This window comes from Podarcis bocagei (assembly GCF_964188305.1).
Source record: "Podarcis bocagei genome assembly, chromosome: 3".
Taxonomy (NCBI): Eukaryota; Metazoa; Chordata; class Lepidosauria; order Squamata; family Lacertidae; genus Podarcis; species Podarcis bocagei.
In genome coordinates, this window is record NC_138127.1 from 49,817,049 (window position 1) to 49,839,757 (window position 22,709).

General features: G+C 41.1%; 1 protein-coding gene across 4 annotated transcripts in view; it reads left to right on the plus strand.

Annotated features, from left to right (window-relative positions):
- The window catches only part of PHACTR2 (phosphatase and actin regulator 2), a 70,151-nt gene that overhangs the window by 18,305 nt on the left and 29,137 nt on the right, over positions 1-22,709 (plus strand). For all 4 annotated transcript variants that reach the window (XM_081186307.1, XM_081186308.1, XM_081186310.1 and 1 more), the window contains exon 2: positions 18,187-18,354. In XM_081186307.1, coding sequence (XP_081042433.1) covers positions 18,187-18,354 — 168 coding nt within the window. The remainder of the gene's footprint in view (positions 1-18,186; positions 18,355-22,709) is intronic.

Sequence of the window (22,709 nt, forward strand, 5' to 3'; positions counted from 1 at the left end):
CTTGCTTAGATGTAACCTACTTGACCCAGGATCCTTCTCTCCTACGGTTCCCAGCCACTAGTATTCAGAAGCACACTGGCCTCTGACAGTGAAGGTAGAGGGTCATTGGCCCTCTTCTAGGTAAGATAGGCCTAGATTTTCAACATCAAAGAAGACAAATCCTACAGTGTGTCCTACTTGCTCACCTGGTAAAGTTTTTTGTGACATACATCTGTTTGTCTAAAAGGTGTGTTTCAGATGCTTTGTCTAAATCATAAAATCTGTAACATTTTATAGATGTCAGTGCAATGAGTGGTCCTCGGATAGACCGTTTGAGTGTGGTATTTCAGCTAATCAAAATTTTAAGCTTTTGAGAACTGCTGGATTTGAGATGGCTAAAGGGAAACCGCTACAAGGGTGATGTCTGTTTTTAGAATGAAATATCCATAGTGTGTTTAGATATTTGGAGATAGCAAAGCAAAAGGAGCTGTATAAGTGGACACAAAGGGGACGTGGGTGGCGCTGTGGTCTAAACCACAGAGCCTAGGGCTTGCCAATCAGAAGGTTGGCGGTTTGAATCCCTGTGATGGGATGAGCTCCCGTTGCTCAGTCCCAGCTTCTGCCCACCTAGCAGTTCGAAAGCACATCAAAGTGCAAGTAGATAAATAGGTACCACTCCGTCAAAAAGGTAAACGGCGTTTCCGTGCGCTTCTCTGGTTCGCCAGAAGCGGCTTAGTCATGCTGGTCACATGACCCAAAAGCTGTCTGTGGACAAACGCCGGCTCCCTGCAAGCAGTTTCTGAGCTCTGGGCACAGTACTGCGCATAAGATTTCAGATTAAAACTGCAGAGTGGAAGGAGGGGAGGACCTTTTTCTGCCACCCCACTTCCAGCTACTCTCTGAAGACTGGAGAAGAGACCCTCTTAAGTATATTAGAGGGGGTAGGCAGGGGACAGACTGGACCCTGTGTAAAATGAACATAATATTTTAGCTGCAGTTCATTCATTTTCAGCTTTTATTCTGGTTATAAAAAGCACGCCTAGACATTCTGTTGTTGCGCCCATTATCTAGGTTTAAGGTGCCATTTAGCTCCTAGTTTTCATATCTCAGTTTCCAACACTGGTGAGGATATCTGCATGTTAAGGAACAAAAACCTGTCTGTGAAGGAAGAATGTGTTCAGTATTTCAAGTAATAAAACGTAATGACAATTTTCAGAGTAGGATACAGTGAAATCCAGGAAAAAGAAATTATGGAGTAGGATGTCCATGGGCAGCTTTGAAGCTTAAAAGAAAACCAAGTTTTTAAAGACTTCTACAATATATATTAGATAATTTACAGATCTCTGAGGGCAGGACCAAATACAGGCAACTTCTGTATTTTTTCTGTATGTTTTGATTGACGTGCGGTCGCACACATGCGCACACTGCAGAACCTGGAAGTGATCCTAAAACATCACTAAAAGGGCAGGGTGGAATATTTTATGCAGGCCCCGCTGATGCGTGTGGAGGTCTAGTATGTAACCTCCATGCAAAATGAGGATTGTCTTTATACAAATTCAATCTCCCATTTCTGGTATCTTCTAATTGCCTCCCGACCTCCCACCACCATTGCTTGCCTTTGTATTGGTCATCAGCTATGATAAATTCCCTCAAAGTGCTTTTCTTATATTTACCCCCAGAGTAGGTGTGCTTGGAATGCACCTGTATTCTGAAATGAGGATGGCAGCCATATCCAGGAACAGGGTGCTGGTTCTTGCCTCATTGTAGAATTTATTTCCAAGAGAAGCCCAACAAGCTAATTTTCTACTCCATTCCAGAAATAGCTGGGGATGTGACTCCAGAGGCAGGGTTTTCTAGTTAGTATACTGTCTTTTTTTTTTTTTAAAAAAAAGATAATGGTATTTAACATAAAGCATATGATTCTGTGTTAATTGTGTTTTTGGTTGTTTAGTTACAATGCTTACCTGTAAGTTGCTTTTGAGAGCTTCAGGTATAACGTGAGATATAAATGTTTAGATATTCAGTCAAAAATATCTAAGAGTTTTGCATAACTTACTCTTCTTCTTGTGTCCATTCAAGAAATTATGTTTAATTCCCCCCCTAAAGTTAAAGGGAGTTGGATGGGTTAGATACTGTGCTTTTCTCTTGCTTACTAATAAAGCATGCTTGTGGGCTTCAAAGGAGTAATGCTCCATAATAATTCTTCACAAAGTAATGCTTGGATCCCTAGGAACTGGCCATTTTGATAACCAAGCCTTTTTATTTGTCAGGGTGTTTTCTTACTGGGAAGATGGGACCAAAATATGTTTCCTCTCTCCTGTAATCAAATAGTTATTAGCCCATAGAATCCTGCTGTTGTTGTGTTTGGCAGTCAATGAAGGCAGTATCTTAGGTCAAAAGCTAGCTTGGTTTTCAGCTAGTTCACTCTTAGATCTCCTGGGGTTGGGGACTTCCTGTTTATGAACATAACAAAAGCATTTTTCCTATGTGCACACAGAGGAAGTTGGTCTTATGCTGACCGAGTAATCATGTCACTGACAGCTACTTACAAATATTGTAGCAAAGGTACTCCTTGTTTTAGAGAAACAGTAACAATAATTACCCCAACAAATGAATACTGTATTGGTTGAAGTTGCATAAAAATAACACAAATGCTAGTGAATAGATAAATTGGATACATCCTATGCCTCTACAGTGGTACCTCGGGTTAAGTACATAATTCGTTCCGGAGGTCCGTACTTAACCTGAAACTGTTCTTAGCCTGAAGCACCACTTTAGCTAATGGGGCCTCCTGCTGCTGCCATGCCGCTGGAGCACAATTTCTGTTCTCATCCTGAAGCAAAGTTCTTAACCTGAAGCACTATTTCTGGGTTAGCGGAGGCTGTAACCTGAAGCGTATGTAACCCGAGGTACCACTGTACTATAATAGATTACTGACAGAATAATTCAGATTTGGCCCCTAGATAACGGCTTCACATATCTGTTCCTCCATGTGTTGTACCACAGATTGTGGATATATTTTTGAGAGCTATACCTATAACAGAAGATCTGTGAAAACTTGCAAATAAGTGCATATGTTTCAGGTCTAATTTCGGCACAGAATCTGCCTTGGTCTTCCTGTAGGAAGAAAAACACAGAGAGTGTGATCCTGTTGATTCTTTTGGACTTTCCAGTAATTTTTGATAGAGCATGCAATCTTTCTGTCAGAGCTTGCTATCCTTTCAGAGACGCTGGATGTGAATTTTGAACTGACAAGTAGCTGGTAAAAAAAAAAAAAAAGGAAAAGTGTGTATCTGTGCACCTGCTTGTGTGTGATTGTGTGGGCCTATCCCCACCCACTTTTTGAATTTGCCTCCCAAAAGTTTTCCATGGGGAAAATATGGCTCTCAGTCTCAGCTCATAAGAGGTTTTCTAGCCCTGGATAAATAGGTCCCTTTCCCTCACTGGTGCTCTGCTCAAGATTTCACATATTTTTCTTAGTGGAGTTGGTGAGAAATAGCCATTGAGAAAAATAGGTGTTCAGTTACCCTGACCCTCAGTGCATGTAAAGAATCAGAAATAACTACCAAATGGTGAAAGCATCTATGTTGTGTTTTCTGATGAGGCCTTAGGGAAGAAAGTTTAGAGGGGAAAAAATGGCTCTTGCCAGTGCCTTTGCTTGAGCTCCTTGAGATGCTTTTGTGATCTGTTTTGATCTTTGGCATCACTATGCAGTGGATCAAGATTTCCTAGCATTGTAAGATAACATAAGCACCCATCATGAAAATCATTGATGTCCTGACTAAATTGGGATTGATGGAGAACAAGGAAGAACTGACTATGGTATTGCAACATCTACTTTTTGTACTCCATTGGATTTACCAATGAGTTTCAGGTATTTTTCTGTGTATGGAATAGGGGTGGGGATACTGTAGCTCTCCAGATTTTTGTGGATTACAAACTACCATTTGCCATGCTGATGAAGGCTGCTGGGAGTTGTAGTCAGCTACATCTGGAGAACCACCACTGGTCAGCCACTGCTAGTATAGAATATACCAACTGAGAATAATTGTTGCCAGAGTTCAGTTGCCTTGTACTGGCACTTTGACACAAGAGTATGAGCACACACCTCATAAGTGTTTGGCTGAAGCAGCACATTATACAGTCAAAAAGCTTTTTCCAAGAAAAAGATCCCTGTAGCACACACACAAAAACTCCTGTTTCTCTGTATTTGGGATTTTTGATGAGCTCCTTTCTGCGTCAGCTTGTGATTTCTGATGTTATCTGACCTGTTCTTTAAGGAAAATCAGCACTTCTACAACACTGTCTTTCCCTTGGTTATAAATAAAGCTCATAAGAATTCAAAAGTACAGTAAACAACTTTTCATTTGTCACAGTCATAAAGCCAATAGGTATACTATCCAGGGACGCGGACTTATAAAAAATATTGGGGGGGCCCGGGAAAGCTCATGAATAATAAATAAGCTCATGAATATGCAAATAAAGTGGCGCCGCCTCCTCATGAGCAAATAGGGGAGAGCGTGCTGCGCCTATTAATCAGCTCCGAAGGAAATTGGGTGGAGCTTTTGCTCGGGAGGGAGGGCAGGAGGCATGCAGCCCGACCCTGTGCATTTTGGGCTGGGGGAGGGGCAGTGATGGCGCTCTGCTGGAGGGGCGCCGGAGATTATTGGGGGGGCGGAGCCCCCCCAAACGAATTTTTGAGGGGGCTCGGGCCCCCTCAAGCCCCATGGAGTCGGCGCCTATGATACTATCACAAGAGTACTGTTGGGAAAGAGAATGAAGCTACTTTGAGCCTGTTTATTGATGCAATCTAAGATATCAGTATGGGCAGGACAGGGACAGCAAAGGTCAGGAGCACATTTACTCCCTCATGTTTGCCCCCGACATGATTGTTTTTTGGCTAAGAATGCAAAAAGACGAATAAGGGATGTTCCCAACTTTCCCCTAATGAGGCTCAATCTCATGTCTTTGCTTGCTGCCTCCCTACTATATGCATTAAGTCACTGGAGCCTGCTCCTGGCGGTGTGTTTATTGTGTGTTGTGGCCCCTTCCTGTGTGTTCTCTCCACCCTTAAATTGGGCCTTAATGCCTTGTGTGTGTGTGCTCTCTCTCTGTGTGTGTACACTCTCATTTCTTGCCTATGTGTGCTGTGCTCCAAAATGGTGGTTGTGAGCAGTGCAAGGAGATTCAAACCTGTGTTTGTAGAACTTGGAAGTAAGGCAGTCATTGTTTGCTGTGACACTGGGAGTGTTGTGTCATCATTTTAAGTACTGTGTGTGTAGTGATCCTGGGATAAGTTTCCATCTTGAGTTCATTGTCTCCCTTTGTGTGTGTGGGCATCATGGTTGGCACAGACTCCCGATTGGTAGGCTTTGGTGATGCTGGTGGGTGGTGTCTGCTATTTTAATGCCACTTTCTGATTGTCTTTGTTCCTGCTTGCCAGCCTCCTCCTCGGCTGAGTGAGTGTAGGATACGGTGATGCCCCACTGGCACAGAAGCAACAGCTTTCCTCCCTCATATATCACTGGTACATAGGATTGCTCTACCAGCATTTTTGAAACTTTTCGTTGATGAGTTTTACTCTACCTTTGAAATCTATGGGATTTCAGAGGACTTCACTCAGGCAGTGTAAAGGTAAAGGGACCCCTGAGCATTAGGTCTAGTTGTGGCCGACTCTGGGGTTGCGGCGCTCATCTCGCTTTATTGGCCAAGGGAGCCGGCGTACAGCTTCTGGGTCATGTGGCCAGCATGACTAAGCCGCTTCTGGTGAACCAGAGCAGCGCACGGAAACGCCATTTACCTTCCTGCCGGAGCTGTACCGATTTATCTACTTGCACTTTGACGTGCTTTTGAACTGTTAGGTTGGCAGGAGCAGGGACTGAGCAACGGGAGCTCACCCTGTCGCGGGGATTCGAACTGCCGACCTTCTGATCGGCAAGTCCTAGGCTCTGTGGTTTAACTCACAGCACCACCCGCGTCCCCAGGCAGGGTAAAGCAGTGTTATTATTACAGCTTGAAATGTGGTCTTACAGCTCAGGTAGCGAGATATAAATAGAAGTCTATATTCCAGGGTGGAGAACATCAGGCCTAGGGGCCAGGCACAGCCCTCTAGGCTTCTCTGTCTGGCCCGCAGGACTCTCCCTAGGCCATGACCCCCACCTTTCCCCCTTCCTTTGTTCTGGTGTTTTTCCTTTCAAGATTTCACCAAATTAAGCTCACACTGTTGCACCCCATATTTATATGTTTGAAGGCAGGACTACTGAAGTGTTAGTATGGAACAGTGGCATGCATGCACACATCCCTTCTCAAATTGGAGACATTTCTGGTACATAAATTCAGAGGAGTGTTAATGAATGGTAATCTGCCTTTGGATTCTGTTTTGACTGTGATGTCATAGAAAATGAGTGCAATATTCCCTTGCTGCTCCACTCTGCAAAGTGCTGCTAGCAGAATACATTTGTATGTGTAATGTAGGGTTTGGATTTGGCAAAGGGGATATTTATTTGGTAGGCTGCTGTTGTAGTCTTAGAGTATAAATTGCCAGAGTTTCCAGGCTACTTACTTAAAGTACTAACCCCCGTTGCCCAAAAAATCCTGTAAACTTAAAAGGAAAGATATAGTTGACAGTGTGCAGAAACAGGAATAGAATCAGATAAAGAATGTTTTGCAAAATACTGGTGACTAACCTTTTGTTAGGCCTTGATGGGTTTAAAAATGTCACCAATCACTCCTTTTTAAATGCATGAGAAAGATAAACTTACTTGTTCGGAAGCAATTTAAAACTGTATAGTATAAAAATACCTACTTCTGGCTCCTGATTTTTTAAACACGTGTTTCTGTGAAGCAGAATACATTGCTATAACTTGGGAGTTAATTTATTTTATTTTACTTATGTGCTATAAGCTACTTAAAAATGAGAATATGCTGAAACATTGCGGGAGAAAAGGTTTAAAAAAACAAAAACCTCATAGATTCAACAGCTTGATCTTTCCTTCCATACCAGCTTCTTCGTTACTGGCAAGACACAGAGAAGGTATTTGCAATGAAATTAAAATCACATCTCTGTTGTCTGCTTAACTTTCTTTCTTTCTTGGATCAAATGTCTATTGGATGGTGAGGGGAATGTGCAAGGTTCCAAGTCAGTATGGACCAGTTTGGTTCACATCAGCAAACCAATCATTTCCTCAACCCAACTGATGCATACCTGGCCTCCATTGTTCTGGTCAAAGTAAAATAAAATAAATTTAAATATATTATATGACCTAGCATCTGGGTTTTGGTTTATTGTGGCCGCCGCCTTCTGCCAGTGTACTTCCCCCAAAATAATCAATTAATCAATCAATCAATTAATTAATTAATTACAATTGTATACTGCCCTTCATCCGCAGATCTTAGGATGGGTTACAGCATAAAAATACATAATAAAAACACAAAATACATAATAAAAACAAAAACTCCCTCCCCTCTCCCCTCCCAAAAACACATTTAATAGGGCATAGGAAGTTAATCAGCCCAAGGCCTGTTTAAGGAGGACCGTTTTCACCTGGCGGCTAAAGGTGTATAATGAAGGCACCAGCCGAACCACCCAGGGGAGAGCATTCCACAGCCCTACATATAAACGCACTGCAGTAATTCCTTAATGCTTTAAATATTCCTCAGTATGAGATTTCTCTTATGATCATTTAAGTATGAGGGCATCTGTTTATGATCTACCACTGTCATAGCCCATGCATGACTTACTTGCATGTAGGGCAAAGCCATGTCGAATCAGGAGTAGGGTTGTGTTTTTAGCCTCACCTTTGACATCCCATCTGCTTTTCTCTTGTCGGCCACACATTGCACATGGTTGTCTGTCCTAGTGTCTCAGTTGCGCAGAGGGCCCACATGTGATCAAGAGCTCGCTCACACGCTTAAGTTTCTTTACAGCCAGCTGCATTGTCAGAGAAATCAGATGAGATGTTGGAGACAGGGTAAAAAAGCCTAGCCTTGCTCCTGATTCAGCATGTTGCCCTACACATGACTAACATATGCATAGGCTATGCCTAGTTTGGTGCCTAGAGAAAACAAATGCCAGATGGAACATTTATATTAGGAAGAATTCAAGCGTTGATAAGATGAGTTCACACATTCAAACTGCAAGCATGAATCACAATGTAGTGATCCAGCCCAGATTGTTCCTTCTTGTCATCCCCCAGCTTGACTTCTGTTTTAGCAACTGGTAATGCACACACACTTTCTCTTTGAGGTATGAAAATGTAAGATCGGCACTGTACCTTTGGATTACTTGACAGTAAATTAGGTTCACCTGTAGTTCTTTTGCTTTTCCACATAAAACAGGTCTAAAAGGATTTTCCACAAGATAAGAAGTTTATTCTTACCAAAATAAAATTTGGCTTTCCATCCCCATTCCTAGCATTCATATGAAACTAGTTTTCACATTTGTTGTGAGCAGTGCTTTTTTATGGAGGGATGCAGGGGTACACATACCCCAAACATTTTGTGAATCTATGTTTGGCCTCATTGAGGGGCAGTATTTCAATATGAGTAGGAATATGAGAGTACCCCTAAACATTTCTTTGAGGGGGAAAAAACGCTGATTGTGAGACTAAAACAGGCAAAAATAAATTAATGAAGAAGCTGTTAACTGAGCCCTCCCTGATAAAACTGGTTTCCAGTGATCAGTTAATCAAAGCTTTAATTGAATAACTTTACACAGACCATTAAAGGGTTTGCCATTTTGCATTGAAGCTACCATGCCTACAATACCAGCCGTAAATATTAAAGCATAAAACTTTAGTGTCTTTCTTGGGGTAGCAGTGGGAGTAAAATACATTTTTGAAGACTTGCCCTGAAATCAGGAAACATTAGTATATGACCTAGAAATGGAGGAAGAGATGTGTGACAGCAGAGGCCCTTGTCTTATGTTGAGAGTATTGGCTGTTTACATGTGCATTAAAGATTCTACCTTAAAAACAAACAACCCATACTCAGAGTAGAGTATGCATTGGTTAGATACCATTCTTTATCCTTGGGTTAGGTATACCCAAAATTTCAGTGCCTTGAACTCTGAGAATTTTAAATGTGCTGAAATTTAACCATCATTAGAATTATATGCCACTATCTAACCATTAATTAGAATGAAAATTCTTGATGCTGTTGAATGTACCAAGAATGAAGAACTAGGTATATGAACCAGAAGCCTATATTTAATAGAGTCAAAGACAAGAAGAGGCCACATCAATAATCTGTTTCAGAATCCTCCTGGTGAATGTGGTGGTTTTTCCTATGGAGTTTTTCCAGCTTCACGGTGTTAATACTCTCCCTGCTCCAGGCACCAAATATAAAAACAAATGCTACTAGTAATGAGGGAATACAGTGGTTTTTCCTAATTTAGTCATGCATAAACATCCAGAGGAATAAATTAGGTGTGTTATGACTCTACTACACAGTAAGTAGAGTCCTGTTACTGGTATTCCAGTAAAAAGCATAGATAGCGACTGTGGGCACGTTCCTTGCTGCAGTGCTTTTCTGAGGTAAAACAATGGTGTGCTGGTACTCATATATGGATAAAAATGCTATAGGTGCCAGCACAAAATGGCTGCCATGGGCAACAGAAAAAGAGGTGACAGTACACACTGAGTACTATGACAAAAATCCATTGCCTTGCTGTTATACGCAGCTGAGAAGAAGTGGGATGGTTATATGCCTGCCTGAAAACAACTGTGGACAGAAGAGCTCACTCTCTCTGTGTGTGTTTGTGGTTTCCATCTGTCACAAGTGGTGTGTGGCCATTGTTTGCCATATAAACATTTCTTCAATGAACTGCTCTGTTTTTATAGTTATGGCTAAGAGGTGATGTCAGCAGTGCATTCCAGACAGGAGTAACAATGCTAATGATACATTTTCAGTGTTGTAACAGAAATGATGGTACATAGGAGGCCATCAGAGAGCCATCATACCACTTTGGCTGTTTCTGTAGTGAGAAAGAATGGGACTGAGATGTGCCGACAGCTGGCGTAGGGGGAGGGGAGGGAGAGAAGGGGGCTTGCATTGTTTTTGCTTGCCTACAATCCATAAAAAATTAAAAAGCTAAATCACATAAAATTATGTTTTTTAAATCTCTGTAAATTAAACCTTTTTATAATCTTGATATTTGCGATTACAGTTTATGATGTTAAATGCAGAAATGATTGCATATAGCTATAGTCCTTCATTGTTAAGCCCTTTAATTTCCAGGGATGGCTTTTCAATGTGATACCTCTGCATTAATTTGGTAAAGAAGTTGGATGGGAGAGACTACTCTGAGTGTGTTTTTGTCTTCCCCGCCCCTCGCCATCCCCCTTTCCTTAGTAGAGAACTTGAAACATTAAATGAAACAGCTGTTTGCCATGAGTGAAATGTGATGCCTGATAAAATGGGTCTCTGACTGGCTCAGCTTCCTCTGTTCTCTTGGAAAGGAACCATTATTGGCTTTGACAGGATCCCTGTTCTTCTTCAAAGAGAAAAAAAGATTCATTCAAAACAGAAACTATATACCTTTGCACATGACCAAATGTGATATAAAATTTAAAGTTAGCAAACTGAATTGTTTAGACAGGTTGCTGTCATAATTCCTCTGATACTTTTATGTCAACCTTTGAGTTGTATCCGTTGGTGATTTTGTACTAGCAGAAAGTGCTCCTTCTTGCTCTCCACAGTTCTGGGTGGTGATCCCAAGCCTAGGGAGCATTTTTTGGGGGAGTGCTATGTGTGTGCTAGGTGGAGGGGGGAATTTGGGTGGCCATGCCTTCCTTGAGCAGAAGCATCTTTCGCTAGTCCAAACTGACCATATAACACTACCCCTTGTTGTTGATGAGTTGGCAGAGAGTATGAAATTGACTAGCTGGTGCTAGTGCAGACACAGCTGCTGCAGCAGCCATCTTTTATGACAAAACAGGATTAGACTACATATTATGGATTAAAGTTAGGGATGTGGGTGGCACTGTGGTCCAAACCACAGAGCCTCTTGGGCTTGCCGATCAGAAGGTCAGCAGTTTGAATCTCCGCAACAGGGTAAGCTCCTGTTGCTCGGTCCCAGCTCCTGCCAACCTAGCAGTTCGAAAGCACGCCAGACAGTGCCAGTAGATAAATAGGTACCACTCCGGCGGGAAGGTAAACGGCATTTCCGTGCGCTGCTCTGGTTTTGGTGTTCCGTTGCGCCAGAAGCGGCTTAGTCATGCTGGCCACACGACCCGGAAAAACGGTCTGCGGACAAATACCGGCTCCCTCGGCCTGTAAAGCGAGATGAGTGCCGCAACTCAGAGTCATCTGTGACTGGACTTAACTGTCAGGGGTCCTTTATCTTTACTTTATTGATTAAAGTACAGTAGGTTTGGAAATTATGAATTATGAAAACCCCATAGTCAATTGTCAACCATTAAATTGATGTTTATAATATTTTGTTTATTATAATCCACATTTTCATTAAAATATATCAAGGCACATTTACAACATAGAAGAATAAAATCGGCAAAAAAGCATCCAATCCACTAATTGATTAAAAAGAGAACATTTTATATTTCAAAGGCCTCAAACAATATAGTTCTCAGAAAGCATCTGAAAGAAGGAAGGGATGGTTCCTGCTGAAGCGCTTCTGGTAGGGAGTTCCACAAGGCAGCGCCTGCTGTACTAAAGGCTTGGCCCCTAGTGAAGGTCAACTGATGCTTGGGGATGCGGGGAACCACCAGAAGTGGTGTAATACATTTTTGGGCTTCAATCTTGCTTCTGTAGGCATGAGAGTTTACATGGAAATTGTGGCTGAGTGGGTTCTCATGAGAACTTTTAAGCTTAGTTCTTTTAGAGACTACTTGCAGCCCTGTCCTAGACTTTTTTTTAATGAAAAAAGCAGAACAAGCCTTCATGGCTGAAAGCACCACGTTACATCTAATATTCCACCTCTATATGCTGTGCTCCTGATTTGGAATGTCACGTGGCAAATACGTCAAGATCCAACCAAGGTACCAGATTTTTAACATTGGATACATTTTTGAAGATACCTAACCATATTTTGGATCTTTTGTCCATCATCAGTTGATTTGTTTTAACAAAAATCTGCTGTCCACATCTCTTTAACATCATTTTACCCAATAAATGTGAATCAGATTTAGAATTACTTTAGCTGTGATTGCTATTAAAGAGTAACCAGCAGTAGGCTAGCAACAAGATTGATTATCCCATTTAATCTGAATAATGTGTTAAGCTGATTTGGGGGAGGGAACTCTGTTGGGCAATTAATTTCGTACTGTGAACAGTGGTTTTAAGGAATGAAACAATTATTTTAATAACTGGACTTGTGATTTGAACTGTTGCGGCTTTCCCTCCTTGGATATGAACACTTTGGCTGGTTGGGAAACCTTTAGAGTGCTAGTACTCAGGTCTGGGTACTAAATTTTAAGAAGTACCTGGACAAACTGGAATAAGTCCCTATGGGAATGCTCAGAATAATGTGGGGTCTGGAAGCTATGTCTTAGTTGAAAGAGTTTAATATGTTGATCCTGGAGAAGAGAATCATAGAACTTCAGAATTGTAAAGTTGGAAAGAATCCCAAGGGTCATCTAGTCCAGCCCCCTGCAGTGCAGGAATCACAGCTAAAGAATCCCTGGCAGATGCCTCCCCCCTCTGCTTAAAAACCTCCAAGGAAGATTAAGGAGAGACATTACAGTGGTCTTCAAATACCTAAAGCGCTGTCATGCGTAAGATGAAGCTGACTTGTTTCTGGTGCACCAGATGGCAGGACTTAAACCACTGGCTGGAAATTGCAGGGATTCAAATATAAGACACACGCAGGATTGATGTGAGCAGACTAATTCACCTGTTGCTAGTGACTGGAACAGAGCCATTTCTAGCTTCCTGTACATTCTCGGAACTATAGAATTAAGAATTTATAAGGAGAGGGACAAATTGATGTTAAGCTGCAGGAAACAAATGATAAAAGCCTCAGCTTCTGGTAGACACTGCATTCCTGTAATGCAAAGAAAATGTGTGGTGTTCCTCTAGGTCCTCTCCTGAAAGTCCAAAAAAACACTTTAAACTCTCCTGAACCATTACAGTGCTTCCTACGAGTTACTGGTCAGAGTCTGCCCTTAGTTCAATTGAGGGGGAACATCCAGAATCTTTCCTTCTGCACAACTGTTGCTGGCTTTAACTTTCCTGGGATGTCAGCCAGTTCAGGAAGAGACCAAGTGATCCTGGCTAAACACAGAACCACTGTGAGTTGAACTGACGGGAGGAGAAGATGTCATCTATGTCCTGCCAAATCAAGATACATAAACACTGTGCTTTGCTCTCTTAGTTTCTCCTTTTATTGGTAAAAGACCGAAAATGCTGATTTTTACATTCTGCTTTTCAAACAAGAGTATTTTTCTGTATCGTTTTTGGGTTCATTTCTTTATATCTAGTCTTCATTATTAATGTTGTACTGCTGAAAGACGTATATAAAAAAGCATGATGCTGTTGTGGTTTATTACAAATACCTATTGATTCGGCACTATTTAGGGTTCTTTTTAGACCTAAGCAGGTTAAAAGGTTGGCAGGTTAAAAATGATGTGGTGGGAGGGGGAAAACTCTTAAAGGAATTAGGCAGAAGGCTAGTTCACGTGGTCAGGACCTTTCTCCATATCCCAACAAACCCTGGGGATACAAATGCGTGAAGAATGTGATGCGTGACTGCAATTCTATTCCAGTTACATCCAGCCTACAAAAGCTTAATTAGGGTTGCCGTACATCTGGGATTTCCTGGACATATCCAGAATACTGCATTTTGCAAAAAGAAAGAAAAGAAAAAAAGAGAAAGAAAGAAAGAAAGAAAGAAAGAAAGAAAGAAAGAAAGAAAGAAAGTTCAACTAAGAAAAGCTCAACAACTTTTCTGTCCGGATTTTCACTGCTTGAAATATTGCAAACCTAGCTTAATCCAGAATACATTTATTAGGGTTGGACTTAAGTGGGATTTAAGTTCTATTGACAAAACCCTTAATCTTTAAGGGTTGCACAAGGTGGCACAAGACTCGTTATTATTGTTAGAACAGACATGGCCGCCTCTCTGGGCATCAAGCCATAGTTGTGTCCATGGATCACATGTTACATTATTCATGTGAATGTGTCTCCTGGAACAGTCAGGAGGGCATGTTGCATACAGAAGGGTTTATCTTGGCAGTTAAGCAACTTTTCCAGGTTTCACGAGGAATATTGTAGGGGAGGGGTGGGCAAGTAGGAGAGCAAATCAGCAAGGGAGGGAATATATATATATTTAAGAGAAGAAAAAAATTAATCCATGTGTACTGAAGATATAAAGCTGAGCAAATTAATCCTGTGAAATCATTTCTGAACTCTGGAAGAGCAAACACTGCTATGGTAAAATGTATTGGTTTTTTCAGTGAACTATTTCAGGGTTAAAAATCATAATATTTAACAGAATGTGTGTGTGTGTGTGTGTGTTGAGACCCCATCTTTATATCATAAACCCAAGAAAGATGAGAGGATCTTCTCTACCCGCCTTCTCAATATTACGGCAGAAATCAGGGTTCATTTGCAAGCACTGCTACCTACATTTTTAATCTCTTCTCTAGCAGGAGGCCTAATTAACATTTTGCAGCATTGGCAGCCCCATCTGGAAACTACTATTCAACCACCCACATTAATACTCAACCTTTTCCCTTTCCTTTAATTAAAATGCTGTCAGAACACTTAGCTCAAAGAACTTCCTGAAGTTAACAGTTGTATAGCGAGGTGAAGAAAAATGCATGGAAGCCAGTAGTGCTGATCTGCTCTTGAAGTACAGTACAGCCTTATCTTTTGTATAACTCTACCCATTACAAGTTAGCTATATTTCTTTTTCCTCTTCAGTCCTGGAAAACAAAATGGGCAAGGGGGTTCTCTGCAGCTTGTATATAGCAATGCTTTCTCTAATAAAACTCTGTAGAGGTTTGTTCTGGAGATAGGAACAAAAATATAATTTAAACTGGGATGCTCTGTGAGAAACTATGTGGCTGTGTTCGCACATAATGGTAAGTGACTCTTGAGCTTTTGCTCTTCCCACTATCTCTTCCATAACTCCAAGGAAGAGTTTAGAAGCTTTCACTTCTATGTTAGACTATTTTGAGTCATTTACGGCCCTTCATCCAAGGATCACAGGGTGGTTTACAATATTGCAGTTTGTCATAATGTCTCAACCATAGCTGTCAACTTACAGATTTGAAAATAAGGGGCCAGCAGCCTTGAAAATAAGGGACCAGCAGCCAAAATAAGGGACCTGCAGCCTCACCTGTTCCAGGCACTCCAGTCTTCCTGTCCTCCTGCAGTCTGGTCAAACTCATGCTGGGTAGCTTCGAGAACACTGTCCAACCAACTTTGTAACCAGAGGTTCAACTGAATAGAATCTGAATCACATGCACCACAAGGCCTATGCAGCCTCAACTTAAGATGGCTCCCCGGCCTGGCTTTGCGCTGCAAAGTTTGCAGCAGCACGTGCAACAAAATGGCGTCCAGCATTCAAAACCCCCCTCAGCTTGCATTAACTAGCCACACACAAGGCATGCAAGCTCCACCCCCCAGTCGTTCTTAGACTTCTTATTGGGTGAGCAACACAGCCAAGCAACACAGTTGGAGCCTCCCTCCTCCCTGGCCGGCAGGGAGGGAGGGAGAGGAGCTGCTTCCTTTGAAATTTAAGTGACATCATTTAAAGGACATTTAAGGGACATCCATCAATAAGGGACAGCAGCGGGACATGGCACTAGAATAAGGGACTGTCCCTTCAAATAAGGAACACTTGACAGCTATGGTCTCAACCTGGATGTCTCAGCAATAGTTAATTGAAACTGAGTCAACTTCAAAACCTAAGTTTATGAAGCTGTTTTGTTTCCAAAGCTAAATCACCTCCATTGACCATTAATCAAAAATGGAAGCAGAAGCTTCCAGTCTCCTTGTAGCCACACCAGAGGTGGAGTTAGGCTGGGAGGCACATGAGCCTGAGGCTCACTTCAGCTTATTCTTGCATCCCTGGCTTAGTGACTAAACCATAGTTTAGCGCTACAGTGGTACCTCTGGTTAAGAACTTAATTCGTTCTGGAGGTCCGTTCTTAACCTGAAACTGTTCTTAACCTGAGGTACCACTTTAGCTAATGGGGCCTCCCACTGCTGCCGCGCAATTTCTGTTCTCATCCTGAGGTAAAGTTCTCAACCCAAGGTACTACTTCTGAGTTAACCCGAAGCGTTTGTAACCCGAAGTGTTTGTAACCCGAGGTACCATTGTGTATGCAAACTAAGACTATGAGTTGTTCTTGTTGCTGAACTGGAACAGTATGAAGTTCTGTGAATATGTTGATTAAGTTGCATTAGGGTTGATGCAAAATGCACATTCCTGACTTCATTACTATAAATCAAGTGATGAATTGCATTTGTGAACGAGCCACCACAGAGAGAACTTTCATATTTTATCACAGAGTTTGATCCAGCCCACTGCCAGTGCAGTTGCCTGCATGTGGAATGATCCATATAGGCATAACAGAACCCTGTGTTTCACTGCTTTTCCTGAGGTGCATGGGCATTCCATGGACCAGGCCGTGACAAGGAATAGGAGGACAGGGATATGGGATGGGAAGACTGCATTGAGACATAGGTATATGTTAAGGTAAGTGTAGAGAAATCAGGTGAAATGAATATATGAACCAGGCCTTGGGCATCATGAATTAATATTTCGTTAGGGCCTGGTGAGACTGCCTGTGAAATAAAAGCATAATAAAACAAAATGATCTGAAGGTTTAACAGACTTGTGACCCTCTGATACTAGTTGGAGAGATGTGTGTAGATAGGTGGAGAGCAAATGTGGCTGATAACAGGTTCAGTTCCAATGTACCTATGTAGGAAGTTGCTAAACAATGTGTAGTCCTTCCTGCATTGCTCTTGTGACTGTCTCTTAGCTGCTGCTCTTTCTGGCCTCTGCTGCTGTGTTGTGCCCCTGCTTTTCTCCCTTCTCTGTTCTCAGCTGGACATTCTGTGCTCTATCCTGTTTGTCAAGTGTGGTGCATATTAGAAGTGCTATATAAACAAATGATAAAATAATAACTATAGATATTCCTGGCCTCTGCAGCTTATCACTGACCTACGCTTGTCATTTCTTCATCAAAACTGTTATCTGCATACATAGCTATTAGGCTGCTTTTGTGAGAAGCTGAATAGCATTGTCTGGTGAAAAATAATGACAATATGCACAGGATGGATTGCCTAAAAATATCCTGTGTAACAGTACAGCAGTAAAGAGGATGTCTGAGTCATGAGGGTTCTAGAGAAGGAAGGAGAGAGGTTTTTTAAAACGCTGAGGTCTAAAGAGCAAAAGGGCTTGTGCTCTTTACATTACCTAAGTGTACTGATCACAGACAATAAAAATGATAGCATTCCTTAGTCACTTGTAGTCCATGTAATAAATGTTAATTGTAGATTCAGTAGGTACAACTCAGAGAAAATCAAGCACTCTTAATTGCTTAAGAATGATGTGTTTTAACTTTCCTGGATTGCTTTTAGGGAACAACTGAAATCTGGAAAATGTTAAATTATGCTAAACTTGGAAATAGATATTTTTCATAAGATCTACAAGTGCTTTTAATGACATCCATGTTACTTTGAACTTGTATCTACATTTTGTAGTTATATTGTCCATCCTCCATGTTTGACATTTCTTTGTGTGCCTCACAAGTCATATTTGTTTGTTGCTTTTTAATGGGCTCACCATAAAAGTGGGACAGTGGACAATGTGGCACTTGTGGCACTTTGGAGCAGCATGTGGTACCTGGAGTACTAAGAATAGCAGCTTTGATTTGAATATTAATTATGTTAGACCTTGCTGTTTACAACGTAATGCTGAAAGTTTGATGTTAGCTTATCTGGAAGGCTGCTTGAGTTCTGGATTTATTCAGAGTGCTGGTTCAGCGTTTGCTGTTATCTTTTATGGTTCTGAACTAGAATGTACTTACACATATTTTGTGATACTTAATCACATTTTCATTGTTAGGTATGTCTGAAGTTATTTAGAATGTGTTAAAGGTATATTGCCACATACTGTGAAGTGGCTGTTATTTTTCTCCTCATTATTTTGCATGTTTTAAAAATGACTGTTGTTCTACAGGTTTTGGTGACCTAACATGCTGCTTGCTGGTTTGTTTGTTTTTATATATATAGTTGATGGGATAGACAAGACATCAATTGCAAACTCAGATGGGCCAAACCCAGGATCCCGAAGTCCTTCTTTCAAGAGGAAAGGCAAACTTTCTACTATTGGCAAAATCTTCAAACCATGGAAGTGGCGGAAGAAGAAGACCAGTGAAAAATTTAAAGAAACATCAGCAGGTATCACTTTGGGCAGTGGCAGAGGTTACTTGGTGGTGACTGGAAAAGGTTATGGTTGATTGGTTGCTTATTTTATTTATTTATTTGCTGCATTTATATCCCGCCTTTCCTCCAAAGAGCCTAAGGTGGTATGTATGGTTTCCCACCTTTCACTTGAGTCCTCGCAGCAACCCCATGGTGTAGGTTAGAGCTAAGAGACTGTGACTGGTCCAACGTCACCAAGTGAGCTTCATGGCCAAGTAGGGATTTGCACGCTGGTCTCTGTTAGATGTATTGACCCCAAAAGAAAGAACTGCTTCATTTAGCTCTATATGCCACATGTCTCAAATATTTCTCTGACCACAGTTCCTTATGGAACAGCTAGTAATCTCCCTTCTCCATCCCCACAGTGCTTCAACTCTGCCACCCTGTTCCTCATTTCAAGGTCTTTTGACTCTAATTGTTTCTGGTTTCATACCTTTACTCCTTTCAGAAGCTAGATCTGAAAAAGATGCTGCACATTAAAAAGAGAAGAGAGACTGCACCAGACATTTTTAGATGTGGCACCGTCTCTGTAGAATTACCTCTTGGCACCAGGCAGAACTCTCTTTCCCCCCACAAGCATTTAATTTTCAGGCATTTTATCTTCGGCCAGTTTATCCTATATAATTTTATTGTTTTGGTATTTTAAGTGGCCTGTGCCCCACCAAAGATTGATCAGATATATCTTCTGCAGCCTATGCATTATTCCATACCAATTCAAAATAAGATTGTGTGACTGATTGTTCTGTGCATATTATGTAACTTTTTTCTGCTTGTTGTCAGTCCCAGCCTATGGTCTCTTTAAGACAAATTGTTCTAGTCCCTTGCCTATTTCTGTCTGTCACCATTGTCTTAATAACCTGTTAACCTTCCATTCCTCTTCTTGGCCTCTTCCACCTTACCCATCTTTCTCCCTCATGGTCTAAATTCCTTCTCAGACACACTGAACCAGTTAAGAATTGTTCTGATGTCTAATAGATTTGGACAAAAAAAGAGAGAAAAGATCAGACAGTGTGGTGATATGACAAAGGAGACATAATTAAAATGTACCTGACCACAGTGGTATTTTTTTACAACATGGGAATTTTTAATAGTAAAACAACTAATGTTTTGTAGTTCTTGCCAAACTGTAAATCACATTAAAAGCATCTTGCAGTACCTGGAAACACCTCTGTAAGGTACGCAGGCATTAATTCTCTCATTTTACAGTTATATGGAATGCGGACATCCAATCTGTTCTTCCAAATGTCACCTTCAAAAAGTACTTTTCATTTTTCTGGTCCATTAGAGCAGAACTAGATTCAGAAAGCTCTGCTTACAATAGGTGGTTTCTGTGCCTGGTGTGATATATTTAAGTCTTGGAACATAAACATGTAAGCAGGAACATTCCCAAGAAAACATTTGCGGACTTATTTTACTGGAACCTGTTGTTTACTTTTGTAGGATTTCTTAAAAGTGAGCTTATATATATGTAGTTGGATATGGGTCCCTAATCATCAGCGGAAAGCCCAGTTGAAATAAAAGCATACTGAGCATAACACCCTTAGAGACAAAGGGTAGGATCCTGATACTGTGCAGTACCTTACCTCTGTGGCTAGACTGGCATTCATTTGCATTTAGTTATGTTTGTACTTGGACAAGGGAGATGATATTTGTAGTGTGCTTGTGCCATATTATTTTACCATGCATGTAACATTGCTCTAATAGGGTCCCCCTTTGGGAGCAGTTTTGAGAGGAAAACTTTTAAGCACTCTTTCCCATTGTTCTTTCACTTCAGATAGGGGACTGCCAAAGCTTATTTTGCTTATTAGTTTGTTTTGCTTTTTAAAAATAACAATAAGGGGGGGGGGCTCAGGGGAATGCAACATTCAGCTACGTCTAGTAGTCTGGCCCTTGGCCAGAGAACTTGGGCAGGGGCAGGAATCTGATTGTTTTGTATTAGGCCTGTGAAAAACAGCATGTATTGAAAGGTGCAGTCTTGGATGGAAGGCTCAGTTTTCTTACAAAAATATATTGGAAGGTGATCATACTGTGCCAGCAGCTGAATAAATCTATGTAAACAGCACATGATACGAGCAGTTAAGATTATGGAGGATTCCTTATGGAAATAACTTGTACTGATGTGGGAATGATGAACGAATTCCCCCCCCCCTTTGGTAACATGTTTTCCATGTAGATCTTGGAATCTGTGCTGCCAAGCCGCTGGCTTTGCAAAGCTGAGCAAACACAGTTTCGTCATCCTAAAAAACAAACTTTATCAGTTTCTGCTTTCGGAAGAGGAAGAGATTTCAGTAGTTTATCAGTAGTTTATCTGCTGGAGTGAAAAGATGCTCCTTTGAATATCCATAGGGAAAGTGGAGGGGGTGGAGCAGAAGCCACGTCTGGCTCTGATTGCATCAAATGCTATAATCCCAGAGGAGAAGCTCGAAGCTAAATGAAGATACTGCAGGTCTACCTTTACGAAGCAAAAATATCTGGATGCATTTCAGAATGTTGGATTAGTGTTTTTTAAAAAATAAGAACGGCATAATTAAAAGAGCCTGAGGATTTAACAGCTGCTGAATAACACGGTTGGGGACTCTTAAAGTAAAAGTGAAGAATTAATAATACATTTATATATTTATTTATATCCACATTTTACTCCAAGGAGCTCACAGTGGTTCTTCCTCTCTCCCTTCCCAATTAATCCCAACAACAACTTGTGAAGCAGGTTAGTCCGAGAGGCAGGGACTGGCCCAACATCACCAAGTGAGTTTCATGGCCAAGTGGGGATTTGAACCCAGGTCCCATGGGTCCCAGTCCAGCACTCTAAGCACCACACCACGCTGGCTCTCTGTTGAGCACATAGGGCAAATGTTTACTTGAGCAGACATATAAATGCCAGTCAGAGCTGTCAGATAGAAAGAAGGGGCCTTCTTGAACTGTGGGATTGTAGGAGAACTGAAATGTTCTGATGAAAGAGACCACCTTTTTTAAAATGGTGTATATGTTCATTGTAAAGGGATGCTTCTCCTTAGGAAAGGCCCATGTAGTGTGTTATATTTATACAGTTGTGCATCCAAGTCCCCCCCCCATCCCGTTTTTTTAAAAGGCTTCCCATCTTTAACAACATCTTCTATGTGAGCTGAGCTACCACCTTGACACATCCGCACTCTAGCTTCCCAACCCTGTGAACACAGGTATATTTCACAAAGATACAATCCCAGTTGTGTACAAATACTTTGGTCATAGTAACTTCACATACAAATAACAAGGCATGCCTTCTGTATTCAGTTCCATCACTTTCCCAGAAGTAATTCCATTTTCCCCCAGTGCTTTTTAAACAGATTAACTCAGATGAAAAATCTTGAAGAACTCTGAACTTCTAAAATGACATTTATTTAAAATGCAACAGAATAATATTCTGTAGCTGTCTTGATTCTGAAATAAAGCAGATGGTCTCAGTGTGTGTTGTTGAAGCGTTTGATTTTATGTTTCTTAATTTAAGTTTTAATAGCAAAACAGTAAATCACTGTATGTGTCTGCATAACTTTTAAAAAGATAAGATGGAACACTTTGGCAAATTATCAAGCACTAAATCTCTCCAATATTTAGTGACCTTTGCCTACGCTGTCTCATTTACTCTGCTTCAGATTCCATCTATTTTATATAATCAAAATACAATTATGCCTTAATAAATGCAAAGTGCCTGGTATTTAGACAGCTTCCTTGCTGTACTTTTTGTTCCTTGTGCATAGCTCAGATTTGGTTCCATACCATTAATAAATCTAATGCTTCTGCTCTTGTTCATGGAGAATTTAAATTGATGGGTGGCTGCTGCTGTGATACAGTGGGAAGGAGGAAATGAACACAGTTCAGTTCTGGTGTTTTGACTATAACACTGCCAGCAAGAGACATTAATTAGCTGAAGCAAAATATTCTATTAATAATATAAAAAACCCAAGTATAATTACAGCAGCATCATCTTTATTCATCTTCATTAATCTTATGTGGAAAAACTTCAAACAGAAAAACCAGGCTCCTTACTTGCCCCTAGAATCTTCTCCTCAAAGTGACATTTCACATCACTTCAGGATAAAGTGAGCTCTTCTGGGTCCCTCACAGAATCCATCGAAAGTGTTTTTTGCTACAAAGGTCACCTAAGGCAGATGGACTTTGTGGCTCTCTTTCTGCCAGCTGTGTCTAGACCACCCATCTTATGTAGGGCACTCTCTCTCATCTTTCAGAGCCCATCTTTTCCCTGAGACACGTGGATTAATCCCATAATCTTTACTGTAATCAAGTTTCAGGTGTAAGTAAATCTACATGCTCACATTTCCTTCCTACATTTTCTC